Source organism: Sceloporus undulatus, chromosome 4, assembly GCF_019175285.1.
Source record: "Sceloporus undulatus isolate JIND9_A2432 ecotype Alabama chromosome 4, SceUnd_v1.1, whole genome shotgun sequence".
Taxonomy (NCBI): Eukaryota; Metazoa; Chordata; class Lepidosauria; order Squamata; family Phrynosomatidae; genus Sceloporus; species Sceloporus undulatus.
Window position 1 is genome coordinate 105,854,279 of NC_056525.1, and position 10,798 is coordinate 105,865,076.

The 10,798-nt window shown below is 38.3% G+C and overlaps 1 protein-coding gene across 5 annotated transcripts in view; it reads left to right on the forward strand.

The window, feature by feature from the left end:
* BTBD8 (BTB domain containing 8) overlaps nt 1–9,447 on the forward strand; it is a 64,992-nt gene extending 55,545 nt beyond the window's left edge. For 4 of the 5 annotated variants that reach the window (XM_042462951.1, XM_042462950.1, XM_042462954.1 and 1 more), the window contains 5 exons: nt 394–1,027; nt 1,507–1,597; nt 2,635–2,771; nt 4,677–6,968; nt 8,353–9,447. In XM_042462951.1, the coding sequence (XP_042318885.1) occupies nt 394–1,027; nt 1,507–1,597; nt 2,635–2,771; nt 4,677–6,968; nt 8,353–8,822 (3,624 nt within the window). In that variant the 3' untranslated portion in view covers nt 8,823–9,447. The remainder of the gene's footprint in view (nt 1–393; nt 1,028–1,506; nt 1,598–2,634; nt 2,772–4,676; nt 6,969–8,352) is intronic. The other variant, XM_042462953.1, reaches the window with a different exon arrangement.
* The last annotated feature ends 1,351 nt before the right edge of the window (nt 9,448–10,798 follow it).

Sequence of the window (10,798 nt, forward strand, 5' to 3'; positions counted from 1 at the left end):
AATTGTCATTTTGTTCCTGATGACCCCAGCCACTGAGAATCAAATCTACATGTTACCCTTCCACTTAGTCCCATGCTGTCTTTCTCTTTTGCTTCTTGGGTTGCCATTTTTGAGAGAATGTTGGAAACTGGCTTTTAGGGCAGTCTGATGCATATTTATTCAAAAGTTTCTTTCATTATGCCAAGTGGGTAAAGGTTTTTAAGGTTACAGCCTTAAGATGCTGAGACCAGAAGTATGTTATTTTTAAACACCAAAAAGAATGAGAGGAAAATGTTTTATTCAAGCATAGTACTTAAGATTGAGATTCATGCTGAACTGAATAAGTTCACAGAGTAAATAATGGTGACCTTCCCACCCTTTTTTAAAAAATGATTTATCATTTTTGTTCTCTAGTTAAACAGGTGCATTACTGATGCTTCTGGTATAAACCATACTGCTTGGAGAGCAGACGGAAAGAAAAACAGTTGGGGTGGTTCCTCCACTAATCAGGATAAAATGAAATCCGATGGATTAGGAGCATCTGGACACACATCAGCTACCAACAGGAACAGCACTAATAAGGCTTTGAAACATGACGATTTAAAGGGGAAAGACAGTAAAAAAGCAGTTTGTAAGATGACAAAAGAGGCCAAAATGGGGGAGAAAATGCCTTCACCAAAAGCTAGAGCTGTTATAAAGCCCAAAACTGAAAATAATGGAAATTCTAAGATGGAAAGCTTGCTTACAAAACAGGATTCTGAGCGGTCATCATCTACTAGTGGCCATAAAAATGCAGGAAGTGGCAAAGCCTTGAAAAACCAAGAAGGTAAAACTGCAGGGGCCAGACCAAAAGTACTTCCTGGAAATTCAAATATACACATTAAAGCAAAACCTTTGAAGAAGACCAATGGAAAGGAATCTCCCTCTGTTATGGGCACAGAAGCACTAAGTAAATCAAACAATTCAAGCACAGATCTGAGGATGTCCATTGAACAACTAGATGAATCCAAGGACGAAAAAGCTGTAGATGAAGGCAAAAAACACTCAGGTAATAACTGGAGGTGCATTTCAGAGGTGAGACACTGAACTCTGAAAAATGTTTGAAAAAGAAAAAAGGAGTGTGAAGTGAGTTATAATTGACCTTATTCTTTCACTTTTTATATTTAATGGTAAAGGGTAAGTTGGAGAGGTAAACGTGAACAGGCACATAGTCAGTCCCTTTGCACTGTGAAAAAACAGGCTACAAATGTTTTAATGCCAGCAGATATAAAACCCATCTCTTTCCCCTTCTTATTATTTGTATATTTCATCTAATTCATTTAGTTTTATTCCCTTAGGGAGAGTTTTTCCAAATTAACTAGCTGTTAATTGGGGTTACTGGACTACAAGGAAATTGAATAGTCAAATGTCTTTTCTACTATTATTTTTATTTGAAGATGAAGTGGTAAAACTGAAAGAGAAGAGAGATTTTAAATCTGAGATTATTTATGGTTCTTTTACTAATCTTGTTTTTATTTTATTGTACAGCTTTGAAAATGAAGTCTGCTTTAAAGATGACTAATGGAACCCCTGCTAAAAAACATACTAATGAACTGGAAGCTAACAGTCCAATGAACAGGTCTGTTTGAAGTCAGACTGCTAGTATTCCTATATTAGAATTTTATTTCTCTCTTGAAAATGCAGCCTATGAGGTGTATATGGTTAAAACTTGTGTCTTAGCTCCAAATTCTATATCCCAGTTCATATTTATAGTGAAGAATATCTGTAACTTGTTTTGGTCTACCAAGGCTTCAGAACCCCATCAGCTGAGGCAACAAGCATTGGGTTTTTTAGCTTCCATTCCCTAATGGCCAGAAACCTCTTCTTTCCTTTCTGAGTTTTTAAAAAATCAAAAAATATTTAGATGGCAGGGGTCTCCTTTTAGAAAGAGTAAATGAGAAACAGTGTATGTCTTTCTCTTATTGCTTAAAATCTCTTGAACCTGGCACTAATATAGATAAGTTTTCACTTCTCCTACATAAACCAGAGGACTGATATGAAGTGGAGGGGATTAGTGGCAACTACAGATAATGATTAGCTAGTACATCAAACCAAAATGTTTGGATGCCTAGATCAAGATAGGACCATGTGGCCCTCAAAATGTTTTTGGACTGTAACTGATCAGGCCCATTAGCATAGCAGAAGTTGAGGAATGATGGACATTGTAGTCCAACACTGGAGAGTCACATGTTATTCATCTCTGCCCTAGATACTGTTCTGTGTTATGTACTTAGATATAGATCCCTTTAAACCCTTGTTTTGCATATATTTAAAAAAACATACAGGATGCTACCAGTAATGCTCAAATTTATAAGCACAAACTGTACAATCACTGAGAAATTGAAGTGCTTGCTAACAATATGTTTCCCCCACCCACTGATATATTTTATACTATGATTTGTTTAAGGTGGCACTTGGAGAAAGTCCATCTTTGGACTACAGCTGTCAGAACAACCAGCATAGCCACTGGTCATGCTCCCTGGAGGATTGTGAGAGTTGTAATCCAAAAGAGAACTGTTTAGGAAACATTTTGTAGCCATGTTTAAAACACATACAGAGCATATGTTCTAGATATTGGCACTAGCAGATAATCTAAGCACTGTGTTTCTGTTTTAGCATTGTAAAGAAATGCACAGTTAAAGGCAACAATGAGCATGCACCACAAGTACTTTTAAAGAAAAAGGGAAATGAAACTGGCAGTTCTTCACTTCAGCAGAAAACCAAGAATGCAGCTAACGTTACAAAAAGCCAAGGTAAGCTGAGAATGACTGGAATGAGTCCAGTGTGGCCTGCAGATGTAATGATGACTCTGTACACACTGTGTCTTCCAAATCAGGAATTTGTCAGAGACACAGATGACTTAATGATCCATGCTGAGTTCACTTCTAAACCAAGCAGATGGTGAGCTGTGGATGCTGCCAAGACAACTGTTACCAAAAGTTCAGTTGCACCATCTAACCCAGCATTCTGATCCCACGTAGCTAACTATTGCATACGGGGAGCATAATGTTAGTAACCTCCTGCCGGTATGTAGAGACATACCTTAGCTTCTGATATCATAGCCATCACAATTAGTAGACAGTCACAGCTTTATCTTACAAGAATTTGTCAAATCAGTGACCATCATTACATCTGGTGATAGAGAACTGTGTGCTGTATAAAAAAGCCTATAAATGTAATTAGGAAATTCTTGAATTTACTTGGCTTTCTATGTCAGCTGTATTCTTCTCAACTAGTCATAATACGAATGGATATAGTATTCTGGTAAGACACTGCAGGTCCATAAGAATATGTATTTTGAGACTTGGAAAATACTATTCTTGTAACAAAAGTGCTATCCCAAGAGAAGAAATGTAGATAACAAAGATGTAAGAAATAAATGGATTTAGGCATGACATTTGATCATGTAGAAAGATTCTTGTATTTTACAATGTACTTACCTCTCTCCACTCTTTCCCTCCCCATTCCTAAATGGCCTGCTTTCAGTTCCTGTTCCCTGTGTGTTATTTCTATCCATTTGCACTTGAGTTTCTATTTGCCTTGGCAGTTCTGTCCATTTCCCCCAAGATGCTTTATACTATGAAGATTTATTTTTGTCTTCATGGTCCCTGCGACTCACACATAGTGGATGATACATCTGTAGAAAAAAATAGATAAATGAATTGTAAGGCTTGGAAGGGACCCAAGGACCCCATATTCTGACACTTTAAAATAATTTGTTGTGGTCAATCATTAATAGTGTCCATAAGGATGCAGTGGCTCAAGTGGCTCAGGTGGTTAAGACACTGACTCTGTTGATTGCAAGATCGGCAGGTTGGCAATTCAAGGCCTGGGTGCCGCATGATGGGCCAACCTAGCAGTGAAAGTAGATCAATAGGTACCATTCCGATGGGAAGGTGAACTGCATTCTGTGCAGTCATGCTAGCCACATCATCACAGAGTAGTCTCTGATAACACTGGCTGTTTGACTTAGTAACGGAGATGAGCACCGCCCCCTATGGTCAGACACGACTTATCAACAGGGAATACCTTTACCTTACCTTTTAATAGGTCCATATTCTAGAAATCATTCTTTATTTAGAAATGTGGGAAATATGTCTGCTAGCATAAATTCCAGTGTCAAGTGCAGTATCATAAATGTAATTATATTGGTGCTAAGATTTTAATTGTTAGCATCATTAATTATGTTTTAAATTTGGCCAGTTACTACATACAGACATATCCATGCTTTGGCCCAATGATGACTACTGCTTTTCTTTTGACTGTTATGTGGTAATATCATGCTACATAACTTTGGGCCCTTCGCATTCTTTTGGATTGCAAAATCCAATCAGTCCTGACTAACATAACCTTAGTGAGGAATGACAGGCATTGTAGTTCAGTATCTGGAAGGTCAATAGTTGTTCACCCTTGGATTATACAGTGTGAATATGTAAATTACCCTTTAGCAAAAGGCAGCTTTAATTTTCTACTGTTACTTTTTCTACTTGAATTTGAACATATTTTTGAAAGATTATCTTCCGCTTGGTCATCTTGTGTTTTTTTTCCTCCTTTTTACAAGGGGCAGGGAAGCCAAAATTAACACCAGTTTTAGCAGCTTATATAAAACTCTGAAAATTTTTCAATGTACCATACTCTGAATTTTTTTGTCTTGTCAGGTCCACAAGGAGATTTACTAAATCTGAAGCTTGGGCTTTCTCCAAAACAAAATGAAGAGAAACCCATGGTGCAATCAGAGAAACAAACTTCATCAAAGAAAAAGTCCAAGCCTTCTCAAACCACTTCAGTTAAAGCTACTGCAAAAATAATAGTAACAGCCAAAAACCAAAGTCATTCAAAGAAGAATGAAATGGGGAGCAATAAAGACCAAAAACAGAAAATAGTTACAGGGCAACCTGTTTTAAAGCTTTCATCTTCAAGTCACAAGCATTCCAGAAGTGAGTCACCTGTTCAGAAGAATATACATGGAGAAGGGCAAAAAAATTCAAGCCCTAAACTTGACAACTCTGTGACATTGGTTGCTCAGCTACATGGCAGTAACAAATCTAGTCCAGGGAAGAAAAATAATAGTGGAATGTCTTCACTTGAAATAGATACAAGAAACATATCGACTTCAGAAAAATCAACTCCCCTCGAAGAGCAACGTTCCAAGAGAGATTTGGAACATGTTTGTATTGAGGAGATGAGAGATGGAGCTCATGAGAATGAAAAGAATGATAAATCACCCAGGAATAAAAACCCTGAAAAATGTAATTCAATTGAATTGCACAATACTCAAGAGCAGAAGAGTGTTGCATGTGAAAAGGTTAATCAGAATTCCACCATTTTGGCTTCAAATGAGGAAATACTAAAAAATAAAACACTTTCTGATTCTATTGCTTGCCAGAATGAGGACCCTTTAGTACAAGTTGATCATAAATCTAAAGATATATTGAAAGCTGAAATGAGCATTAACTATGTTGATAATCCGTTGCATAGTTTTTCTGAAGTAGCTAATGATAATTCTAACTGTGAACATGGGGAAGAGAAATCTTCTAAAGCTTGCGTGGTAGGATCTGAAAGTGCTGATGAGTTATCTGATAAGTCTGCCTTGACAGAATCTCAGTCTGCTACAGTGGAATCAGATGCTGCTTCTAAATCTTTCATAGGGCAGGTGGTTGAAAAATGCTCTTCTAAAGACACTGATACCACTGAAACACCAGAGAGCCATGAAAACTCAGAGGCCCCATTTCCAGAGCACTGGAATTTGAGTTCCAGTGGACTTGATCAAAAAGAAAGCCCTGAATCAGACACAGGTAGTGCAACAACATCATCAGATGATATAAAGCCAAGATCTGAAGATTATGATGCCGGAGGTTCTCAGGACGATGAAGGATCAAATGAAAGAGGCATTTCAAAATGTAGCACTATGTTGTGCCATGATTTCCTTGGCAGAAGTAGCAGTGACACAAGTACACCCGAAGAGCTAAAAATCTACGACACTAGTCTAAGAATAGAAGTAAAAATGAAAAAGGAAAATTCTGATCTCTTCCGAGTCATATCTACAAGTGATGATGAGATCCCAAGAAAAAGGCCTGAAACATGGTTGCATCAAAGTGAGAGAAGAGGTATGTCTAGGGGGAATAATCCCAGTTTTGCCATTGCACCATTTTCTCAGGAAGCTGATCAGGTTTCCTCTTCAGCAGATGAAACTGAAGATGAAAAGTCTGAAACTGAAAATGTTATAGAAAGCTTGCCTCCTTCAGAAGTTCCTGTTCAGAAATTTCATGGAATAGTGAATCTAGCATTTGAAGATGCAGCAGAAAATGATATTGAAAGTCAAGAATTCTCTGCTACTAAAAATTTTAAGCGATCTGTATTACTTTCAGTAGATGAGTGTGAAGAACTGGGATCTGATGATGGCGGGGAAGTCCATACTCCCCTCCAATGTCCTCTGGATGCTGCAACACCTGCTGAGGTGTTTGATGCCATTTCCCATGAGCATGAAGGTAAAACCTTTTATTCACGATACTCTTTAGAGATTGAGGATGGATTCCTGGAGTGTAAGGAGCCAAATAATGAACAGCTCGACAAAAATGAGAGCTATTCTGCAGATGCTCATAGCACAGAGCAAACAGGAAAAGATAACATGGGTCCTTCAGTTACAGAACAGAAGTCTACAGAGAAAGTCATGTCAGTAGAACATATCCAGCCAACCACAGAAAACAAAGAAAATTCCAAAAGTGAAGAGAAGAATGAATTTCAGTGCAATAAAGTTTCAGACAGTGACACAAAATCTCAAGGAAGACCATGCCACTTGGACCTTCATCAAAGAGATAATACTGAGTTACAAAAGAACAGCTCTTCAAAACCTGTAGATCCAGGTAGGAGTCATTTACTGACTCAGGAAGTTCATATGAAAGAGAGTGAACCAGCGTCTACTGAATACGCTGACACTGCTTTATCTGCAGGTAACGTACAGAAATAAAAATGTTACGTCCCTCAAGATATTAAGTATTAGTAGAACATTAACTTTATAGCTGGGATTGAATCTTTAACTCTAGTAAATATTAGATTTTTTAAAATCAAAACAGTTATATACTTAAATGCTGATGTTTGAGAGGGGAAAAAACCTTACTCTGTAGAGTCAAGATTATGGTTTAATGTCTTGCCTAGTGAAAAGCTGAGAGTATTTAACTTGGGCAAAACTAAACCTGGGATGCAATTCCTGCTCTTGAGCTTACTTTTGTCCCAGTAGGACATTTGACAGTTTCATATTTTAGCAGACAGCTTATATGTCTCTCTTTGTTTCTCTCCCCCACCCCCTATATATATACAGTATATCAAAATGGGATGTGCAATAAGTGCATTGATATTCTGAACTAAAGGTGCTCTGCATTGTTTATCTTAAATACTATATTCATTATTGTTGCAGTTTTTCTGTTTTGCACAGAGCTGAAAATGGTCTTTCTACTGTTGAGTTCAGTGGGAGCTGGCCTAAACCCTGAAACACTTTCAGAATGGCTGTAGTTCTAAATTTGCTGGGCCAGAAACTGTTTTTCATCAACAGATCACAGCCAATTAATACTTTTAAACATAGCATTTGCTTCACCCTGTTTGGTAACTTCTTGTCTAGCTGTTCTGCGTGTCTTTGTTAAAACAGGAATTCAGCTCAGTATCTCCCAAGTACAATACAGAGTATCTGAACCTTTTTCTCAAAATATTTGTGTACTCAAGAGTTATTACGAAGTAATTTGTGTTCAAAAGAACCATACAAACTGATAACCTTTCAAGTTGTAACTCTTTTTTGTTTGTTTGTTTGCTTATTCTTGCTTGCAGCTGCCCTTTGCATGTGCAATATTTTAAATATAAATATGTGAATAAATCATTTGTTTTTTGCCCCTTTTGAATCTGACATGGCTTAAGTCGTTGGCCTTTGTTTTCGTTTTTTCGTTTTTTCTTCTCCCCTCCAGTACTGCTCCTTTTTTATTTTAAGTTACTGTACATGTTTAGTGATTTTTTAGAATTCCATGTGCATATTCAGTGTTGGTTTACATGACTTGTCATTTTCTGTATCAGAATTTTTTTCTAATTATGAAAGTTTATTGTCAATTGCCAGTGGTGATTGCTGCTTTAACTTTATTTATAAGCCGTACTTTGTTTCATTTATTTTTTAAAAATACATGAACAAAAAAGAAATGGCTTGTTTGTGAACTTTGTTAGCATTTTTTTCCCTTACCTCCTATCTGGTTACATTGATCCTGGTGCACTGAGTTAAGTATACTGTACAAAAGCCCTGCAGAGGGGGAAAACATGTGCAATTTTTACAATGTATAGTATTATGAATTATTTCAGGAGACATAGATGATTGTGAGAGACTGACACAAATCTGCATGTATGAGCATCGGCCTCCAAAAACCCTTTCTCCAATATACGAGATGGATGTTGGAGAAGCTTTTGAGCAGAGGATGGAGTCGGAAGTGGACATTCTGGGGGTGGATTTTGAAGATCAGCAGTTTGCCGAACAGGACTGGACACTTCTCAGGCAGTTGTTATCTGATCAGGAATCAAACATGGACATCAAAAATTCTGTTCCTGAAGACCTTGACTTAGCACAATATCTCATCAACCAGACACTATTTCTGGCGCGAGACAGTTCACAACCTCAGGGTAAAGCACAGATTGACACTTTCAGTAGGTGGACCGAACTAATATCTCCACTGGATGACTCTTCAGCCAGCATTACAGTGGCAAGTTTTTCCTCTGAAGATTGTTCTTCCCCACAAGGGGAATGGACAATTCTTGAACTAGAAACCCATCACTGAAGTGATCAAGTGTTTGAGACAAAATTCCTTCCTTCTTTTTTCTTTCCTAGACATCTGCAAATATTTGATGCAATATTTTCACACAGTAATAACTAATTGCCTCAGTGTCATATAGAAATGATCCTTCCATTAAGTGTTCCATTTCAAACTATATTTAATTGCAGGTAAAGAAATGCTTGAGAATTTAACTGGACTTTTTTTTAAAAGTGAGCATGTCTTCTCCTTTGCCCCAAGACTTTTTAGGAAGAATTAGATGACCTGTATGAAAAGGTTTTGGCTTATTCTTCTTTCCTCTTTTCAGTCATTGCTTAAGTCATAAATTCCTGGATGCTCAGTGAATCAAAAATGTGAATGCAAACTATGTAGTGCTACCCTTTTCCCTCCATCTTTCTCTATTTAGATCTTAAAAGATAAACGATTCACAGTGATTATATTTAAAAAATGTGTGCCAACGGTACTTTAAATACTAGAAGTGTGTGTTTGAATTTGAAGGAAAAGTTTCAATGCAATGGTTTCTGAATTTATTTATAAAGAGCAGCATGCGTGGTTTGTTTTCTCCCGATTGATTTTGTACCTTTTTTGCTTTGAAAAATTTCAATAAATTTATAAATTGTTTAAATCTTAAGAGTGCATAGGTATTGCTGGAAGGTATACATAATGGTCCTTTTCTAGGAAGAAATACACCTTTTTAGTGTTGCTTTAAAATATACCTTTTACATGGTTAATGAAAAAGCTAACATACTGCTCAACAGTCACACTTTTAGAGAAAAGCGCTGATTGACATCATCTGGTCTGTTTTACAATATTTCTTTTTGATTTAGAAGTTACGCCTCTGATTTAAGCGCCTCCATTCTGACACTTCTATTAAGGTAGCACATGTCCTATACTATAGAGCAGTGATTCCCACAGTGGGCATTATGCCTCCCTGGGGGGGGGGGCAGTAGAAGGATCCAGGGTGTCATTGAAGTGGAAAGAGTGCACTAGGGGGACAGTGAGGGAAACAGAAGTCTTCTAAAGCCTGTGTAGTAGGATCTGAAAGTGCTGGTGAGTTATCTGAAAAGTCTGCCTTGGCATGGGTCCTTCAGTCAAAGTATTGATGTGCAAGAAAGACAAGGGGAACCAGTGGTCTTTAGGGCCACGGTGAGGATAAAATGTCTTTTCAGGGTCCCCCCCAAAACCACCACATAACCTTGCTAATCATTTTGTGTGGTGGTGTCTCCTGCTCTTTGCCTGCCCACATGAGTTCACGCCCTTACTAGCATCTTTCACTAGGAGTGGCAGTTTTGAAAGTCACATGAGGCTTGGGCACAGGGCATCACTTCTGTGGCTTAGATCGACTCCATTTTAGGACAGACTGGAACAAAGAGTTAGAGCACATGGTGGCGGGAGAGCAGTGGTGGTAAAAAGGAGCTTTCGAATTTGGGACCCTGCTTAAGCTATGTGGGCTTTGATGGGACATAGCTCGCAGGATGGAGTTGCACTGCTACTCCTGCTTTCTTTCATCAGACAGGCTGAGAGAAGAGGTGGCAGAAGAAAACCATTATTTGTGGGAGGGAAAACACTTTAAACTGTATAGAGTAGACATCTCTCTGGGGCAGGAGTATTGTTGCTCGATTATTGGAAAGAGTCTTTTGTCTTAGAGTGGCTCGTGTACTTAAAATCTCTCCCTTTCCTGGTCTGCACCAGTCTCCAGTCTAGAGCATGTCACTTCTATAAACCCCCTACACACACACACACTGGCTGTACCTTTTTCTGATCCAGTGAAAGTTTGAGAGTTCATCTTCCCTGGGAAGAAGCTCCCTGGTCAGCTTGGGAGCAGCAGCTAAACAGCAACCAAGAGGCCTCTTGTCTACGCTGGCCTTTGCTGCAAGGCTGGCAGGGGTAAGAGGTTTCTCAGTCACTGCTCAGTTGCTGCTCCCAGGATGACAGGGTGTAAGGTGAGCAGCCAGTCAAACAGCAACCAAGAAGCTTCTTGA